We start from the raw sequence: 21,557 nt of genomic DNA, 5'->3' as shown, positions 1-21,557 counted from the left end.
TGTAGACTGTGGATCATTTATACAGTGTTGGACCCGAGCAGAACCAAAGGTTGTTCATTATGAACACTTAAAGTATTGGTCCATGTGAAAAGAACCAGCACTCACTTTCACAGGCGCTGGTCAAGATTTAGACAAAAGGACAGACAGCAATACACCACTTTGTCAGGGTCTCCTACATGTTCCACAGCCCTTCTTACACTAGGTTACGTTGTTGCTGTGTGAAACCATAATAGATTTTCATTTAACATTGGCTGCCATTTAACATTTAATGTGCAGTTATTTGTATGAAAACATTGCATTCATTATACGCATGTAAAGCAACAATATGTAAAAATTTTTTTTGCCGCTAGGTGTCGCTAACCTCTTACTGTAACAAAGGCGTAGATCAGAGGTGCCCAATCCTGCTCCTGCTGATCGACTGTCCTACACAGTTCATCTCCAACCCTAATCAAACACACCTGAAGCAACCAGTTAAGGTCTTCAGGATCACTTGAAAATTAAAGGCAGGTGTGTTTGATTAGGGTTGGAGATGAACTGTACAGGACAGTCGATCGGCAGGAGTAGGATTGGGCACCACTGGCGTAGATTGATAACCCAGTGAACAAGCAGAATCATGGAACTTACTGTCATTCTGATGGATCTAATAATGTTTATGGATGAGTGAAAATATTCATGTTTTTTTAACATGACTGTGCTATGAAGCAGGGCGCGATTGTAAATGAGAGACAGAAATCAGCGCCACACGCGAGTCTCACGGATATAAAGGAATAAGGACATTTCATTCTGCCGAACTACCCGCAAGTGCTGAATTACTACTCACTCACAAAGGTCCGTTTATTTGACGAATTAAACTTGTGAGGTAACGCAGCACTGTTTCACTTGGTCTAACGTTACACTATGTTACGTGCCACACGCACAAACATGGAGAGCGACACCCGAAAATAGGCGTCGCCCGGAGTTCCGTCTCCTGCTCCCACAAACACTCCACAACACAAGTAGTCAAATAGTCAATAGTCAAAAGTAGTCAATTTTTATTTTTACATAGGGGTAAGATTTTCTTTCAAAAAGAAAGGTAAATTAATAACTTAGGTTGAGGTATGGTCGGCCAAAACAACAAACAAAATGGGGGTTTTCTAACAAATTTTAGGTTGTCTTTCCTGGAATTAAATAACAAACAAAGATACAATTCTTACCTCCCTGTTGACCAATAAACAGGAGAAAATAGTATAAAATAAAAGGGCCTCCGACCTCTCACAGTCTCAGTGATAGATATGGAGCGATAGACTTTGACTTTTACAACCTCTTTATTCTACATAAAAAATGTAGATATACATTATTCCTTTACATTCACATTAAACACACATTTTCTAATAAATAAATAAACATATATAAACCATGTTCTTAACACATTCAATTATATATCACCCATTAAAAAAAATCATTACCAATTAAAACCCAACCCCCCATACTCATTCACTGAAACCAGTGCTTCCTTAACACACCATCTCCATTTAAAGAAAATAACATTATTAACATGCTTGTAATATGTATATTCTATAACCACTCGTGCTTCCACTAAGGATCTGAACAATGCCACCATACAAATGTCTCTTCCTGCATTCTTTTCCTGATGAGATTTCAGAATTGCTAATTTTGCTTGACCAATGACAAAATTAGCAAGTACACATTGTTCTCGTAAAGACTTCTTATAATAACAGCCCAATATAAATAAGCTATTGGTATACAGAAACCCTAATTTTGTTATTATTTTTCTCAACAGTTCAAAAATAGGAACAAGTCTAGGGCAGTCACAAAACATATGAAAAATAGTATCAAGCGCATCACAAAATGGGCAATTCGACGAAACATTTTCATTCATCCTGGCAACAAATTGATTTGTAGCTAAGATACAATGGATCAGTCTCCAATTAAGATCACCACATCTCTTAGAAAGTGGAGGTTTATACAAAAGTCTCCAAGATGGAAAAGTATCTTCAGATATAGAGAGTTGAGCTCTCCATTTAGTATCAACTTTTCCTTTCAATTGACCCAAATGTAAAGTTTTAACACATATGTGATACAATATTTTTTTCCCCATACCAACAAAAACCATTTTTCCATAGCCTTTCAATAAGGAAACCGAACCAGAGTCATCAATACCACATTCTTTAGGAAACACATTTAACTGAGGAAAGTTCAGCCATACTACACCATCTTCCAAAACATGATTAACAAAATGATCAAATGATAAAGGAATGGAGGATTTAAAACCCCTAACAAATCCTTCTATAATTCTAAGAGAATTCAAGCCAACTTGATCAGCAAGTGACTGTGAAGTTCTCCATTGTCCTCTTCTTAAATCAATCAAATCAATAACTTTAGTGACACCAGTATTCAAAAATCTATTGATTAAAGATTGAGATATATTTGATGGAAGCTCAATAAGAGGATTAAAAAAAATAGGTTCCTCCACACCATAATGCTCCTCAACAGTTCTTGATATTTCAAACAAGTCCCATGATTTGAGCACTGAGACATAAAACCCAAAAGACAGATCAGAAAACTTTTTGACAAAAGTTTTCTTCATTAGGAATAATTGTTTGTCAATACCTATTCCACCTATCTCTTTAAGTATAGATCTCCCGAAACACACCCAAGGCACATCATTTGAACTATACAATAGTTTCTGCAATGTTTGCATCCTCATTGCCAAGATCTTTGACTCCAGATGTATAAGCCCTTGACCTCCCTCTGCCACTGGAAGGTAAAGGACTCCTGGAGGAAGCCAATGACATCCATCCCAGAAAAAATTAACCAATGCTTTTTGAACACATTTAAGCAAGTCTTTTGGAGGGTCTAGAACAGTAAACTTATGCCACAACATTGAGGCTATAATGTTATTAATGACCAAGCATCTTCCTCTAAAAGAAAGTTGTGAAAGTAGCCATCTCCATCTCTGAAGCCTACCATTAACACGATCAATTAATCCCTCCCAATTCTTCTTTACATATTGTTCATTCCCAAAATAAACTCCAAGCATTTTGAAACCATCCCTGCCCCATTTACACTGTTTTGGCAATTTTGGAGGTACAAAAATTTGCCAATCACCCAGCAAAAAAGATGTACATTTTTCCCAGTTAATGCAAGCAGATGATGCTTTTTGAAAATTATTTAAACAAGAAATTAACCTGGTAATATCCTCAGAATGTTTTATAACTATCGTTACATCATCCGCATAAGCAGTTAGTTTAATGGGAGCAATTTCAGGAGAATCAGGAAGAGAGACACCACATAACTGTTTCCTCAGCATAACTAAAAGTGGTTCTATAGACATCGCATACAGAAGGCCTGATAGAGGACAGCCTTGCCTTATGCCTCTGGTCACTGAGAAAGATCTAGTCAAAGATCCATTAATCTTAAGCATACTAAAAATATCACTATACAGCAGCTTAATACAAGATACAAAGTATGGACCAAATCCAAAAGCTTCCAGAGTCTTAAACATGTAGTGGTGGTCTACTCGGTCAAAGGCCTTCTCCTGGTCCAAAGAAAGTAAGCCAATGTCCAACTTGTATCTTTTTGCAACAGAAATGATGTCTCTCACCAAGAATAAATTGTCAAAAATTGTCCGCTTAGGGATGCAAAAAGTTTGATCCACGTGGATTATGGTTGCCATATGTTGTTTGAGTCTGTTAGTCAATGTTTTTGACAAGATTTTAAAATCAACACATAACAGTGAAACTGGTCTCCAGTTTTTTAGGCATCCAAGGTCTCCTTTTTTGGGGATCAATGTCAACATTGCTCTCCGGCAACTTAAAGGCAAAGTTCCTCCATTAATGCATCCTAAAAGGACATCATACAAATCTTGGCCCATTAGTTTCCAAAAGGATTTGTAAAATTCCACTGTAAGGCCATCTATCCCAGGTGACTTCCCGAGGCTCAACTCCTGAACAGCCTGTGAAACCTCAGAAAAGGTCAAAGGATTGTCAAGCTGTAACCTTTCATCCTCTGAAATATTTGGCAAATCCTGTAAAAATTGGTCTGTTGTTGAGTCATCACACTGGTCAGAACAATACAAGTCCTCATAAAAAGAAATTGCATGAGACTGAATCTCTTGTTGATTAGTTGTCACTCGTCCATTTGGAAGTTTCAATTGATGAAATTGTTTTCGCTCCCTTGGCTTTTTTTCAAGTCCAAAAAAAAAGGTGGTGGGACTGTCCATTTCATTAAGTTGGGAAAATCTAGTTCTTAAAAAAGCAAATTTTCCTCTTTCCTCCAACAGATTTTTCAACAGAAGCTTATTCTCTGTGATGTGATCAATAGAAGTTAGGTCATCACGAACATTCCTGACGCTTTGTTCAAGGATGCTTTGTTCTAAAATCTTCATTTCTTCTTTTAGGCTTCCGATACTTTGTGCAGTATATTGTTGGCAAAATATCTTTATATGGACTTTACCAATATCCCACCATTGACTTAGTGACTGAAATCTATTTCTCTCTTCTCTCTAAGATTCCCAGAAAATATTGAAAGATTGAAGAAAATTGTGATCTTGTAAAAGTCTATTATTGAAACGCCACTGTGATTTATAGATTTTAGAAGATATAACCGAGACAGACATTGAAAAATAATGGTGATCAGAGAGAAATGAGGGAGAAATACAACTATTAAAAAAAATATCTCTGTGTCTTTTTCTAACATAGAACCGATCCAGTCTGGCTCCAGACAATCTATTTGAATTTCTCTTTAACCAAGTATATTGTCTCATCCCAGGAAAGGCCTCCCTCCATAAATCTACAAAGTCATGGAAATCAATCAGATTTTTCAAAATTCCAGCAGATAATGGATGGGGTTCATCATGATTCCGATCTAAAGATGGATTTATTGTACAATTAAAATCCCCCCCCATTACAACCACATTATCTTGAGAACACTGTAACAGAGCATCAGAAAGTTTTCCAAAGAAAAGTACACGCTCCTGACCAACACTTGGTGCATAAACATTAAAGAAGGTATAATCAATTTCACCAAGAGTAATATCTACTCGCAAAATTCTACCAGGCATAATTTCAAGCATTACTGGTTGATTACCAATACGAGACGAAAAGAGCATGGCAACACCTGCACTTAAATTTGTTCCATGACTCAATAAAGTGATTCCCTTCCAATCTCTAACCCAGTGTGCCTGATTTTGTAAATCTGTATGGGTTTCTTGAAGCAAGATTATATCTGCTTTTTTAAAGATTAAATAATCAAATAAAGCAGCTCTCTTAGTTGTGCCCCGGCAACCATTAACATTAAAGGTCCCGATGTTTAAGAATGTCATGTGGTAAATAAAAAAGGGGCACAAAAAAAAACCCAGAAAAATAAATGCATGGAGAATCATGGCTATATTATTTCTTATGACAGACTTTCAATCTTTGCTTAACAGCACTGATGTGTTTCTTAAGTCTGTAACGTTTGGGCTGGTCAATTTCATCAAGTGTAGCTTTTCTCATAGCCATATTAACAGATTCAACAAAAAGTTGTAAATCAGGAAAATAAGTCTCAAGTTTAGGTTTTCGTTGATTAAATGTAGCATCAAGGAAATTATTAATCTGCTGAACAGAATAAAGAGACTTCAGTTTAAAACTGGAGGCTTTCCCTTCAGAATTTCCTTGAGAATTTAATTCAGTCACACCCGTTTCATCTGATGTATCACTGTCAGCACTATCATAGTCAATCAACTGAGATTCAACTTGTTCTAACTCTAGTGGTGAGTCTGTTATATTCTGTGACAAATTTTCAACCAGCATTTGAGTCTCTCCCGCAAACTTAATCTGTGCATCAGAATCATCCACTTCATTTTTTTCCGCAGCAACTACTACAGAGTCATTTCCACCTCCATCATTCAAAAGTGCATCTGAATCAACAGAATGTTCATTTGCACTCACATTGCTTGGTGATTCAAGTACAATTTGATGTGCTCTATCACCAGACAGAGTCATCGTCTCAACTTGTTCTTCATTTTTCTCACCCGCACTATGGTTTTCTGTAGCTGGAATTACTTGCTCTACATTAGCAGGTTCATCCTCATTTTCCACTACACTCACAGCCTCAACATTTAATGGGCACGTCTGCTTTATATGTCCATATCGACCACAATTAAAACATTTCATCGACTCTGTGCTAATAAATATTGTGTAATCCTTGCCTTGTAAAGTCATCTTTGCAGAGACATTTAAAGATTGACAATCTGCATTCAACACCATGTGTGTTTGGCGCCTAAAAGACATTATATGCTTCAACTCAGGGTTTTTTAGGCCTAGAGGAATCATCTTTAAAGGCCCCACTAATTTGCCGTAGCGAACAAGTAAGCGCTCTAATGAGTCATTAGGAATGAACGGGGGTACGTTAGATAACATCACTTTTTTTGCCAGATTAGATAGCGGTAAAATTGACAAAAAAACATCTCTTACAGACAAACCACGCTCAACCAAAACGTCTACCATAGACTCCTCTTTAAGAAAGACAACAATGGCTTTATTCATTCTAGATGCCGATAAGATATTACGAGCACCTAACTCATCTCCAATAGCATTTAAAACATCTTCGACTTTGATTGATTCGTCCGGCATGCATTTACATCCATGCCGTGCGGTTAAAAACGAAAGACCATCAGAATGCGTCCCCATTTCAGCAGCACTTGACACAAAAAGTTTAAATTACACCCTAAAAACAGTAACAGATCCGCAAGAAAAAGAAGGAGATGTAAGGAAAAACTTACAGAAAGAAGCATCGTCAGCACTCACTCAGACGCTCACACACCTCTCGCAGTCACTCATCCACGCATGCGCAAACGGAAACGAGAGAGAGAGAGAGAGAGAGAGAGAGAGAGAGAGAGAGAGAGAGAGAGAGAGAGAGAGAGAGAGAGAGAGAGAGAGAGAGAGAGAGAGAGAGAAAAGGCACCACACATGCGCACACACTTGCTCTGAACAATATGAAACACAGAATTTACGTTCCGACACGTAACACACTATCATACTAAACAGCATTTGAGTGTGTTGAAAGTTATAATGTTATTTGTGTTAGTTTGTTGGCTATATGAGACTAGCAGTAATCTAGATCAACATTAGAGTAACAAACTGATCATATTCAAACATTTCATCATGTTGAGCGATATAACATTGATTTGTTTTGTGTACATTTGCTCACCTGTCTGTCAAGTCTAAGTTTGCCGTGAAGCTCTCGGCATCCCGAAAACAGATATTGATAATTATCAATGACATGTGAATGGTAACTCAAACTCAGAATTTTTCCTCTGCATTCAACCCAACCAAGTTAGTGCATACACATTAGGAGCAGTGAGTACACACACACACACACACACACACACACACACACACACACACACTGCAAACCGTGAACACACACACACCTGGAGCAGTGGGCAGCTACTATATTATTTCTGTAATAAGCACCCTTTTTAAAAGCTTACACTAAAGTGTACTTCTAATTCATAGTGTGTTCACACCATGTCAGAAGTATAATTATGCATAATTTGGGAGCCCTTGCCCTTTTTCAAAATGAATCGAAAGTGCCCTCTCAAACAAATATCAATGATAATATTGTGGTCAATAAAACAAAATGCATTTGATTATAATTAACATGATAATGTGTACAAAACTAAAGTAGCCTGAATTCACGTTTATTTTTACGTGTCTGTGAGTCTGAGGTGCCGTTGCCATAACTCGTTTCTATGGGTTGCGTCACTTGCGTGAGTCTTGCTCGAGCGGCAACCTTCCAGCCTGCTTTCCAGTCCAAAATTGTCATGCCCCTTCACTTGCTAACTTCCCTCCGTCTCGTTCACTCGGATGGACATCATTGCTTACGTTGCACGAGTGCCCACTACTGGTGGAAACTGCAATGAGCTGAATACGCTCTATGCCATAGACAGTAAAAGAAACAGACACAGCAACCCCATAGACTTCAACGGAGAAAAGTGAAGTCAATTAGAAGCACTCACTTCCTGATGGCTGAGCGTACTGAGCAGACTCTAACTGAGCTTGACGACGTAGATGTGACGTGAGCAACCTGTCCGTCTTCTAGTAGCTGTGCCAAGAGAAATCGGAATCATTCCCTTCCGAAACTTGCAGAGACGGAGAGTGTGAGTAGGAGCTGTCCATGAGCTAGGAGCAGGAGCAACTTTTGCTAAGTATTCTGATTAATTATTTTGTAATTTTGACTGCATGTCCCCCCGATTGCCCACAAGCTTCTCCTCCTGTCTGTACGGTAATCTCTCTACTGTGCGACAGAGAGTCGAGTGGTTATGACGCAATCGTTAGCCTATTTTTACAAAAACTGCTTCTACGGGACCATAACATAAGATACAAGGTAATGGAGCCTTTTATACATTTTTGTGTTTCTTTAGAAATAAATAATGGACAAATGGAGTGGTAACACTTTAATGTATTAACTAACATGAACTAACAATGAGCAATACATTTGTTACAGTATGTATTAATCTTTGTTAATGTTAGTTAATAAAAATAAAGCTGTTCATGTTAGTTCACAGCACATTAACTAATGTTAACAAATACAACCTTTGATTTTAATAACGTATTAGTAAATGTTTAAATTAATATTAATTAAGATTAATAATTGCTGAAGAAATATTGTTCATTCTTAGTTCATGTTAACTAAGGTAATTAACTAATGTTAACTAAAGAACCTTATTGTAAAGTGTTACCAATGGAGTCTTTAAACGCCTCAGATGTAAAGTTATTCACTGTCAAAGTGACGCCAAAATGATTGGGAGTCAATGGAATGCTAACAGCAGGTGATGGTCTGCTAATCAATGGCAGGGATTCGCCCGAAGGGGAAGTGCTTAGGGAAGTTTGCAAGTGCCTGTCTAAAAGTGGACTGGAAAAAGTCAGACAGAGCCCCAGTCTCTCTCATGAAGCCAACACGGAAGTGACAAACTGCAGTTCATCGACTGGCCTCTAGAGACAGGCTCCAAAAGAGAGTCAATTCCATATATCCCCCATGATAAAATGCCCAACTTTACAGCAGAAAAAAAAAATGTTTACAGCCTGGTACAAATATTGGTTTTGGTCTATATAGCTAATTTTGCCTTTCATGACAACTGTGAGGGGGGTGATTTTTTTTATAACTCATCCGTTTAAATTATATTAAGCCTTAAAGTTCTGCATAATTAAGGGCGTGGCCACTTGAGTGACAGGTGAATTGCTGCTGCTGTCACTACTAACCGTTTGTCTGCTGTTAGCCGTCATGTCACCTCAGCTAATTCCACCTGCTGAACTTGCCATCTCTGCCGTATTTGTGCTTTTTTCGGGATTATTATACAATTATACATTTGTGCATTAGAAACTGCATGGGTGATGAAACATCAACACTGAAAGCAGAACGCTCTTTTATCTGACACCTTCACAGCAGAACGCTCTTTTATCTGACACCTTCACAGCAGAACGCTCTTCATAGCATCCTGAAAACAGGAAGTAACACTTACAAATGCACACATCATCAGTGTTCAGTATTAACTAAGTATTTATTTATAAATAAATAATTGGTAACACTTTAGTAAGTTCATTTTAATTAATTTTACTCAATACTTAAGTGTATAATTACACTGTAACAAGTTTATAATAAATATTTAAGACAATTCTCCTAATATTGAACCTTATTTGGCATGTGTGTGTTTTTTTTAATTCAGTCAAGAACCTTATGGTTCTATACAGAATCCCATTTAACCTTTTTTTCTAAGATTGTTGATTTGCAACTTTATCTGAATGCTCTATCTGTAATCTTAACAATATTATAATTTTTTTATTTTATTTTATTTTTTTGCTTCTTAATGACATTGAAAAGATTCCGAGAACAGATTAGCATCTAAGGAACATTACGCAACACCAAACTGACACCATGCAGCTTTTTAAAATTTATTGTTGAAAAAAAAAAAAGAAAAAAAAAAAGACCTCTCAGTGTCAGCAAGAGGCTGGACTGCACTCACAAAACTTTAACAGGCAATTCAGTCTTTTTCAAAATTTAGAGTCAGCGAGAAAGACACAAGACCTCGTCTGGGAAGCAAGATTGAGAGTCTAGCCCTGCATAGAAACAGAAGATAGTTGGTGAGGAGCCTGAAGAAAGACAACCTTTGAAGAGTCTCAAGAATTTTCTTGCATGGAATTGATCAGGATTAAATCATAAGCTGTTTTTGTTTATTTTTTCTTTTGTAAGTCTCTTTCACTCTTTGACCATGAGGAACATGTATCTGCTGAGTCTGGGTGAGTCACACTTTTTCTTTTTAGGATTGAAGTTTCCACAGATCAATGTAGAGACAGATGTTTGTATGGAGCCACTGTGTGGTTTTGCTAACTTTTTTGCTAAAAACGGGGACTGATATGTTTGCAAACACTGACATGAACCTTCAAAGACACTGAAATAGTAAAATCACAATACTTTATGAGTTCAGTAAGGGATGTTGTGGGACAATGATACGTGAAACTGGGTGTTGTTTAGCTCAAAGTTAAAGGGTGAGTTCAGCCAAATATGACAAATCTGTCATTATTCACTCACTTTCACTCTAGACAAAATGGTTCAACTGGGTTCAATATAAAACCATAGGGTTCTTGACTAAATTTTAAAGAACCCTTTATGCAAAAAAAATTCTATATTAGGAGAAATGTCTTAATTGTTTGCATAATACTTTCATGTTTAACAGTTTAAAGTTTGTTTACGAGCTAATTAATTCATAAAATATAATTAAAAAAATAATAATTTAAACAAAATCAATTAAAAACTGAACCCAGAAAATTACCCCATGATGGAACCCTTAAAAGGTTCTACATTTGAAGTGTCTGACAGAATCCTTTAAGGTTCTATACAGAATGTTTTCTTCTAAGAGAAATCTCATTTTAACCTGTATGACTTTTTTTCTGTTGGACATAAACTTTCTGTTAGGCTGAAAAGAAGAACAAATTCATAAAACAATTGTTTGTCTGGTGCTTACACGTGAGCAAGAACACACCTATGGTGGAGTCACCACTGTGGGTTGTAAAAAGTCTTGCACTTTTTTAAAGAGTCTTCTGGGTGACCCTGCGGACTGAGTTTTGGTTAAGTTAAATCTGTTATTTACAGTTAGTCACAGAGCACTCATACTTCCTGAATCGCCATCATTCTAACACAACTGTCATGAACAATGAGTGGAAATAGCATTAGATGAATCGAATAATTAATTTATATATATACTCCTTCCAATTTTGTCTTCTCAGACTGTTTTTCCTAGTGAATAACAATTTAGCCATTATGGGTGATAAATAAAGGGCAATTTTGGCATCATGTCTTAACTATGAGATTAGATAGGCAAGAACATGGCTTAGTTTGAAATACATGACACTTAAATGCTCAATGACACCAATGTTTACAAACACAGTTCATTTACAGTGATGTCCAATATTCTGAGGCCACTACTGAAAATGCTTCTAATTTCTATTAAATACAAACGTTTTCATTACTTGAATGGAAATTAGCACAAATATCAGAATGTCTCAGTATTTTGTTCTATTTATTTGCATGTTAATATAAATATATATGTATATCTTAGATTTTCAATGTGGTCTCAGACCTTTGGACCTCTGTGCATCAAGCTACACACCAAAGACACTAAACATGAAGTAAAAGACACTTTTTATTTGTGTTTACAGGTCTTCTATTGGCACTGACAGAGAACATCGTGATGACCTGTGGCCCTGGATTTGTAAGGATAAGGGGAAAGTGTGTAGGTATGGATAAAAAGACTAACATATGATATACAACTCTTTTTCAAGAGCTTTAAGCAATATCAGGGCTCAACAGGATTTTACTTGGATTGTACGTGTACATTTATACTGGCCCCACAAAAAAAATGATGATCAAGTTTTGTTGATATAGTTTTATATTAATTTAAAAAAGTTGTAATAAAAAAAAAATAGCTACAAATTATATTGCAGATAGGACATATTTATGTACTGAATCTGCACTCTTTAATAAACTGCAACCAAAAATAAAGAAAAAGTGCTGTGATTATTCATACATTTTCTGTCATTATATAGATGAAAATGAGTGTGAGTCTACTATTACATTAGACATTTGTGGAGAAAATGCAATGTGCATCAATACAAATGGAAGTTACTACTGTCATTGTAAAGGAGGGTTCACACCAACTCACAATTTCACACAAGCGGATGGAATTAAATGCCAAGGTAAAGAGAGCTTGATATGATGCATCTCATATGACCTCTGTGCAGCAGAAACAACATCTGAATCTCTGTTCTTCTCATTTCAGACATCAATAAATGTGTGGATGGTATTGCTGATTGTGGTCTTAATGCAGAATGTGTCAATCCTGAAGGAGGTTATTCATGCACATGTGAAGATGGCTACATTTCCAGCAATGGGAAAGAGAGATTTATTGCAGGACAAGGAGTTCAGTGTATTGGTAAGAAACTATTAGAGCTATAGACATTGTCTGGCCATCTATTGTGCAACATTGCTTTTGGTCTAATGTGAGAGTTTTCAGGTAACATGTTGTTTATTGTCTGTCCCTAAATTACAGACAGAAATGAATGCGAGGAGGATCCCAGATTTTGTGGAATAAATGCAACATGTCATAACACCCCCGGTGCATTTTACTGCACCTGTGCTGAGGGCTTCAGACTGAAGTCAGGAGAAACTAACTTCACTGATCCATATGAACCCTGCAGGAGTAGGTCCTTTAAGACTGTAAAGTCCAAGTTTTGACACATTGAAACTTCAGATTATTTTTGAGAAATGTAAGATCCTTCTCCAACATGTTGTTTTCATGTTGTTAAAGGTGTATGTGACCTTGATCAATCTATCTGTGGAGGAGGAACCTGCAAAAACAGCAAAGACGGCCATGAATGTGTGTGCAAGTCAGGATTCACAAACTATGGTCACAAACAAATGAAATGCACAGGTTAGTGTTCGCTGTTAAGATCTGATCCTTTTGGTTCCGAAATATCTCTTACATTTCATGCTTTCCAAACATTCATAGCACACAACCTGCCTGCGTTTGCACCATTGATGCAAAAATAGACAAACTAATTGGAAATATTGTGTCACACATGTAAGTTAGACTAAAATTTACACTGTTTTTCTTCCTGATTTAACCCTAATTTAACTAGTTTTGTTGGTATGTATTGGGTTGATTCAGTGATATTAAATAATATTTTTGACTTCAATAAAGTTTTATTGTTATGCAAACACACTAAATCTGTGCTATGGTCTGAATATCAGTTGTGATCACAGCTGCACGTTTTCTTCTGTGATACTGCTTAATAGCTATAATATATTTTTTAGCCATTGGGCTGTTTTGTTACGCAGACCTGGCAACCCTGGAAAAGTTATGCAATACTTGTTGTGTCTGTTAACCAAGCAGTTTTCACTACTTTCTGCTTTTATTTTTACTTTCATAAATTTTTAATTAAAGCCAGTAACATTATTACATGAAAGAACCAGATGAACGTTCTAGAAACTCTTTTGGCGTTTCATATTGTAGATTAAGTCTTAAGGTTTTTACAGTCTTCAAAGCACACAATCTTTAACTGCATCTTCAACCATCTATCATTATTCGGTCAGTATGGAGCTCAGGTAACTTCCTTTTGTGCGCTGTATGCATTCTTTCTCTGTATTTCAGTGGATTTTACATAACATTATATATGCATGATAGACACCTTTTTCCAACATGACACTTGTAAGTAAGGACAGCATGGTGTCTGAATAAATTTTGGTTTATATATATATACTTATTACTGTCACAATCTCAGCCTGTGTTCCCCTGTCTTGTGTGACGACTTTTTTTTATTTTCTGTCTTGTGCCATGTTTTGTAGTTCTTTGTAGTTTTTGTGATCCTCTTGGTTTTGTTCCTTGAGTTCCGTGTTTTCTGTTTAATGTGTTAAATTATACATTACATCCTTGCCTTTGCCTGCTTTTCCTAGCACATTAGAACTAGGCTTAACTGAATTCCGAACTTTCACAACCAATTCGTACAAGTGAGTAAAAGGTGTAGCCTGGCAAGCCAGACCTACATCAAGATGTTAGGTCTGGCAACTCACCATAGACACGGCTCAATCCGAGGGGCGGGATAAACGGCTGTCTTTCAAATTCACTCTGCACGCTTCAACCAACCAGAGCGTTTTCCCAACAGCGGAGCTAACATTAGTTGATAGATTCAACTTTTGAACTTTCTACATCTGTAGGACTAGAAACAACACCTTATTGCCTTTTTAACAACTTCAGTTATTCATGTGACAGTTCTGAGGTGTGGCAAACATGAAAAACTTTGCCAGTCTACAAACATTATTCGCAAATATTGTCTATAAAGCTGCTGAAGTCTTGATATAGAACAAGATGATTTCCGTGTCTGAAGTCTAATATGTTACCTGTTTTTTACAACTGTCGATTTTCATTGCCGCCCACTAGCCATTTACAGCCTAACAAAGTTAATTGAAAATAAATGTTGTAGTCCTCATTGGTTTGGTGACAGTAACACCTACTGGTCAGAAACAATAGTGCTGGTTTAACATTTTTAACAGAAACTGCTGTACCTGAGCAACACTGAGCTGAGGTATAGAGAACAACACCTAAGCCTAATCTAATTTATCATGTAGGCTATGTTTTACAATCAAGAAACCATGATCATGTTTCATTGTGAATTAGAGCCAGTCCCTCCAGCCGACATGAAGTCAGAATTTTACAGCCCATACATCATTGTGACCCGTTCAAGATGCTTATGCAGAAATACATTCTCACGTGCGTTCGCAGCCGTGGTTTGCTGTGACTGACCTGAAGGACACATTCCTTCTCTTCCCTTTATCTCTGTTTTACAGAGTAACCACGTGGCTACGCAGACTCGATAAATACTTCTGGGTACTTTACGGTTATCCGGACCACACCTGACCACACGTGACCACAACCGCTCTTGGTTGGTCGTAACCCCAGTGACGGGTAGGTTTAGGGGCGGGGTTGGGGTAGGTCATCACATGTGGTCCGGATAACCGTATAGTACCTAATTCGGTATTATACATTTTTAAGGCCAGACAAGTAGTTTGTTGAGAGTTGATTTGTAAAAAAGGACTACACGCCTGCTCACATATACATTAAAACGCACTTACCTTTGGACTAAACACGTGATGCGCGACGTCGGTGTTTGCGCAGAGAGAACTGATAATCGTTTGCACATTGGAACCTATTTCCGGGAGTGCGTTCTCGAGCCACCAGGCACTGTTTTGTGCGGATGTGTGGATGGGCGGCTGGAGCGCGTTGAGGGTTTTCTGTTAGATCGGTGTTGTGTTAGCGGTCCCTAAGTTAATAACTAATGATCTTTGCAACGGAAGTGAATCAATCAATCAAAACTAACTTTAGCTGGACAATAACTTTATTCTAGAAAAAGCCAAAGCCAAAACAATCTCTGTTACTGTAATTAAGTTGGCTTGGAAAAGCCAATTTAGTGATATTATACTTAAGACTATTATTATTAAGTTGGCTTGGAAAAGCCAATTTACTGATATTGTACTTAAGATTAGTATTATTATTATTAGTGGGTGCTTGCCAAAGGCATTGTGTTTGCTCATACTTATTTTTTTTTTTTTCTTTATTATTCCGCCAAAAGTTTGACGTGCTACTCCTCCCGCAGCTTTTGTCACAGACCCACGAATGAGGCATCAAATCGTGAAGGAACATTTTATTTTGTTTTAAAGAATTCACTTTGTTTTAATTATTTTTTTTAAAAATTTGATTAAATTGTATGAATTAAAAAGCTCATCACAAGAAAAAATAAATAACCAATTAAATTTAAGTATTATGCAAATATTTAAGGCAATTCTCCTAATATAGAACCTTATTTGGCATAGAGTGTTCTTTTAAATTCAGTGAAGAACCTTAGGGTTCAATATAGAATCTGTAATATTAACATTATTATTATTATTATTATTATTATTATTTCTTTGCTTCTTAATGAAATAGAAAAAATTCTGAGAACAGATTAGCATCTAAGGAACTTTACGCAACACCAAACTGACACCATGAAGCTTATTTTAATTTTATTGTAAAAAATAAATAAATAAAAAAGACAATAAAAAAGGGCTGTCCAGCCCTATATGGGATCACCTAAAGAGAGGAATCACAACATATGGGTATCTAGTCTAGTACAGGGGCTGACCAACCGGCAATACACACCAGTACTCCTTTCAGCCCCTGTACTAGACTAGATGCCCATGTGATTCCTCTCTTTAGGTGATCCCATATGTAGGGCTGAATGATTAATTGCATTTGCGATAATATCGCAATATGATGAAACACGATGTTTTAACCGCAAAAGCTGCGATTACACTCACGTCACGTGACACGCGAGAGAAAAGCAGTCTGCAGATGTAGCATCAACTTGGCACGCTATAGGCCTGGCATACAGGAAAGAACACTGTTTAATATGTTATTATGTTATAATTATATCATTAATATATAATGATATATTATGTTATAGATTCTCTCTCCAACGATTCTGGATTGAATCAGAGAATTTCAGAATCGAGTCTGAGCTTAGTTTTTAAACACAGATGCGTGATTACGCTGCGTGTGCTTTAGAAACAACCGTATTCTGCTTGCTTCTAATTTCTCTCTCTCTCTCTCTCTCTCTCTCTCTCTCTCTCTCTCTCTCTCTCTCTCTCTCTCTCTCTCTCTCACGTTAGAAAAAACCTTAGAAAAATAATCTTTCATAAAGTTTGGAAAGGTTTAAGCGAATTACAAAGACATTCGCGGGCTTTATCACACGGGTTATGCCGCTTTGCTTGATGTTACTCTTGCAGTGCGCGGTCTCGCCCGCCGGAATTTTCCTCACAAATGCTCTACTAAGGCATCATTTATGTCTTTTGGAATGCAGTTGGCTTATATATCAAAAATATGAAAATCACTGAGAAGGCTGCTTTCAATTGAAAATACTCACACGCGCTTTGTGAAGAGGGCTCGCACATGCGGCTGTGAGCGACTAATGTTAGCATACTAATTTCTGCTAACATTAGCAGACTAATTTCTGCTAATGTTAGGTTTGCATCTTTTCTCTTTATTCCAGAGCATTTGATGTTTTGTATTGATTACACTACATGTGTCGTTACACTACATCCTTATGCATCGCTTTCTGCCAGGACTTTTACGTACTTTTCTCAACTCACAGAGGTGACGTCAACGTTTTTTTAGCAGTAGCATGAGAAAACTTCCTGGAATCAATCAATATCAAATTCACAAGCTTGGGCAGAGCGTGCTTACTGTAAAGAAAACACACTAAAACTGTTTTAGTGACAACAGCATTTTTAACAGTTCATGTTTCGTCTTTAAAAATAAAGATAATGTTTGTTGTTAATTCTTGCAGTGTTGCAGTATGTTACTTGTACAGTCAAATCAAAATAACTATGACCTATGTAACTATGTCATCTACATAAATTATTACAATTAACATATGCAGATAAAAATAATACTATCACATTTTTTTATCAATTCCTGAACATGCATTTTTTTTTCTATCCAAAGCCAATGATTTAACATTTGATTGTTTTTTGGTTCTGACTGGTGTGTGAAAATGTTGCATACCGGTACTAGTGGTCTCTGAATGTAAATATGAGTTTAATATGTAAAATGAGTAATGGCAATATTGACTAATTAGTAAGCACCACTAATTAAATTTTTTATGTGTTATGTGTTAAGTCTCTTTTTTCTTGTTACGTGGGAGTGTATTTACTTTGTGTTGTTGGGGAAGATGTATATATTCATGGTCTAGTTTTCCCTGGTGAGTTTCTTTCTTTTTCTCTCGTTTACGCAATGACTCTGTAAGACTGGAAGAACTGGAAGAGAGAGCTACTCTCTGAGAGAACAAAGGAAATTAACATTTGAACTCACCCTTGTGCACTATCGAGACGAAAGTCTCATCTCCGAATCATCCTGATCTAAATTTCTTCCCCTCATCCCCCACTCCTTCTCTATCAAGCTGAGATCACCAAAAACTCACCCAAGAATCTAAATGGTTTAATGTGAATAATTATCATACAGTATTACACGTTTAGTATCATTTGAAATGTCTCAGTGCGACTGGTACAAATGTCTCATTTCCAAATAAGTAAAACAAAAGGTAATACGGTTTTTAAGAGTTTAGAGATAACTGGCACACAAGGAGGGTTGGTCTCTAGGCAAATGGTCTCCCACCCCCAAAAAGGTGTCAACTCTGAATGTAAATTCCCATTGTTAGCAGATGTTTCCATGTGAAAGAGGTTCTGTCTATATAATGGAATGCAACAAAGGGCTATTGGCCTTTTTGTTACTCAAGTTGGCCCATGATGCTAAGAGTGACCAAAACTCTTAGCATCATGTATTTTAATGTTAGGTTCGCATCTTTTCTCTTTATTCTAGAGCATTCAATGTTATTGTATTGATTATCCTTGAACTGATTATGAAATTGGCATGATACATTTACCTGGCATAATAAATTGTTACATTTGATTATTCTAACTGACTTTGACATTATTTTCATTAAAGAGTTAAAAAGAATTGTCAAACATTCGCTCACTTTTAATGATGCACGGATATCATTAAAACCTTTTAATTTATGGAGTCAGATGAAATAACGAAAAAATACATATGAGAAAATGTATTGCATTTAATCAAAAATACTTTGCCACGAGAAAATACCTTCCCTGCTGGCCAGACTTTGGGCCGATCGAGTGCGGGCTTACAACTCACAGGTGAAACTGCTAACGAGTGACCTGATTGGTGACGGGAGTGATTGGCACTGTTTAAGTTTCCTGAACCATGATGGATACAGCTTCCTGCTCTCATGGCTTCATTGATAGACAGATGTGTTCAGTGTTGATGCAGTACAGTGTACATATAGTGATTGTTAAAGGACTGGTACACGAGACATTTGATGTAAACCACTACATTTTGCTAAGTTGTGAATTATTGTTATGTTAAGCCTTTATCCTTCATCCTAATTTTATAGAATCGGAGCATGGTAGGGAGGTGGGTGTCTCTTTAATTTATTATTCGTTTTCTCTTGTTTATGATAAGTAGGGAGGAAAGCTTTTGTACTTTTTGTTTGTTATCTGATTTCTAGGTTAGTATCCTTAAATTAGTTAGCTTTATTTGTTCCTGAAGTTTATGTTGTTCCTTATTTACCTATAATAAATTCACTTTTTGCACTTTAAAGAGTGTTTTGAAGCCTTGGGAGTGAGAGTGGGGACTACAGGGATCTTGTTGATCGGCTCCCTGTTAATTCTTATGGATGGTTTTGTTCTCTTTGAGTAGAGATCTTACTTAATTCGTAACATCCTGCATTAAGAATGAATAAAACAAAATCTGAAGACCACTGGTGTGTGCTTCTTTTCACACTGCATGATCGAGGTTTATTTTGCATCAAGACACCATCAACTAGAAATTTGTGTGCACGGTGCAATCTTTGTCATTGTAGAAGATCAATTTCAGTGGCTTTCTTTTTTCTCCGTTGGGAGAAATCGTGGGTCGATCATTGATGTTTGTATGGTTGTGGATTGCATCATGTAAGAGAAATTACGAGCCGAGTACCTTACGGGCATCTCCTGAGCTCCCGATCATTTTTAAACATGTTTAAAAAAATTTAGGGAGGCAGCTCGAATTTGACCAGTGTATAGGCTCTCCCCTATTACCAAATCATATACATACATCATACAACAACTACTAGCAACCTTATAGTGTGCGCATACACACAACCATGCTGTCCTCTGCTTTTCACCTTATCACTTGCACAGTTGTGTTTTTATTTAATTTAAAATTTTTCTATCTGAAGCAATAGCAGCAACATTGAAAACTCCAATCTCTGTGTTTAAGCGCCAAAGCTCACGCGATTGATGCCGGCTCGCCATGCATTAGTCTTGTATGGTGTTTCGTGTACCAACTGCTCTTACACGGTTATCAGGTTAAATTAAATTCGCACTGTGTACGCCCTGCATACGCTATGTTAATGCATTCTTTAACCCTCAGTCTCTCATATAAATATTGACTTCTTCTTCTAGATTTTTTGGGGTTTTTTTTGTTACAGTTATGGTTTTACAGAGTGTGAGTGTACTCAATCCACAGTGCGAAATTGTAGTCCGATTCTCCAAACGACTCTTACGAGCCGTTTCTTTTGAATGAATTGAAATAATACAGCGCGACCAGTGTAGAGTAGCCTAATTCCTTAACAAATAACTGTAATGAGCGTGTTCGTGCTCAGTATATTTGTCATTATTTTTAATGGTTCATTTTATAAAATAAACAAACAATGCCTTTTTAAAATATTCTAGAGTTGATGCTTTGTGTCACCATGGGCGCTGTAAAATAAGATTAGGACGATTCTAAGGGCCCGGGTCAGACAGGTGGCCCGTTAGGCGCTCATCCATACCAACAGCAATTCACATGTGATTCTTTTACACATTCTGTTGTTCTGGATTATAGTGTATCATGATGCCACCAATTTAGTAATTTCCTGCTGTATTTCCTCTTTCACCCCCAGTCTCTCAGCGTCAGATTGACTCATGTCTGATGTAGTAGGCTATACATGTTTCTATTTTTCTGAGGAAAAATCTAACATAACTTTCCATATACTGTAGGCATATTTGCTAGAGTCTATACTGACAGTGTCACCACTGTGAAACAGACAGTGACAAGTGTAGACTGATTCTCTTGTTTTGTTCTCTCACCCAGTTCCTGTGTCTGAGTTCCAAGCTGAGTCATTCTGTACTGTACGCGGAGATCGTTCTGGAGTTTTCTTCAACCTGCCGTCCGGTCTGAGTTACCACGCTGTGTTTAATTGCTGTCTCTTCATCTCTCTCTCCTTTGGATTGCTGCATTGAGTCTGCCAGCCTTATGACTGTTCTTTTCTGAGTATTTTTTGCTGTCCTGTCTGTCACAATAAACTGCTTACTTGCAATTGGATCTACGACTCTCATTCTGACACTACTACAGTTATATTGTAGAAATACTACAGTAAAACCAAAGTAACCATGATTGTAGTAACCATGGTTTTTGGAGGAAAGCATGGTTTTAAAAACCATGGATCATGTACCATAAATTGGTTGTATTACCACAGTGTAGCCATGGTTTTACTAAATTATCTTGAATTACATTTAAGCCATTTAGTTACAACAAACATCTACAAAACAACAACAGAAAGAAGTTACCATTCTATGATACAGACTTTATTGGAAATTACATAATCTGAAAGAAAATATAAACTTGCATTTGTTCTCACATGTGACAAAACAATAAACTACAAAGTTATACAAAATTATTGGTGATAAAGTGGTGCTGTGCAATGGTTAAAAAATGCAGTTGCTAATGAAAAAATAGCAATTTGTTCCACTGTAATAATGATTTATATACAAAAATAACATTGTACAAATAAACATGACTTAGAGCACATTTAAATACACAGCATCTACCTCCTCTAAAATGTCTATAATCTGTAAACATGTGTCCAACACAAGCATGTTTGCAATTTATACAG

General features: G+C 36.8%; 1 protein-coding gene across 1 annotated transcript; it reads left to right on the top strand.

The window, feature by feature from the left end:
- The first annotated feature begins 10,029 nt into the window (after positions 1–10,029).
- LOC307158486 (fibulin-1-like) lies at positions 10,030–20,979 on the top strand. Its single transcript, XM_079871080.1, has 8 exons — positions 10,030–10,124; positions 10,234–10,280; positions 11,700–11,777; positions 12,087–12,236; positions 12,320–12,472; positions 12,590–12,739; positions 12,848–12,970; positions 20,756–20,979. Exons 2-8 carry the CDS (start codon positions 10,253–10,255, stop codon positions 20,902–20,904), a joined length of 831 nt encoding a protein of 276 aa, XP_079727206.1. The 5' UTR covers positions 10,030–10,124; positions 10,234–10,252; the 3' UTR covers positions 20,905–20,979.
- Positions 20,980–21,557: the final 578 nt, after the last annotated feature.

This window comes from Squalius cephalus (assembly GCF_949319135.1).
Source record: "Squalius cephalus genome assembly, chromosome: 1".
Classification (NCBI taxonomy): domain Eukaryota; kingdom Metazoa; phylum Chordata; class Actinopteri; order Cypriniformes; family Leuciscidae; genus Squalius; species Squalius cephalus.
Note: the sequence above shows the minus strand (reverse complement) of the source record. Positions and strands in the feature narration are given on the sequence as shown.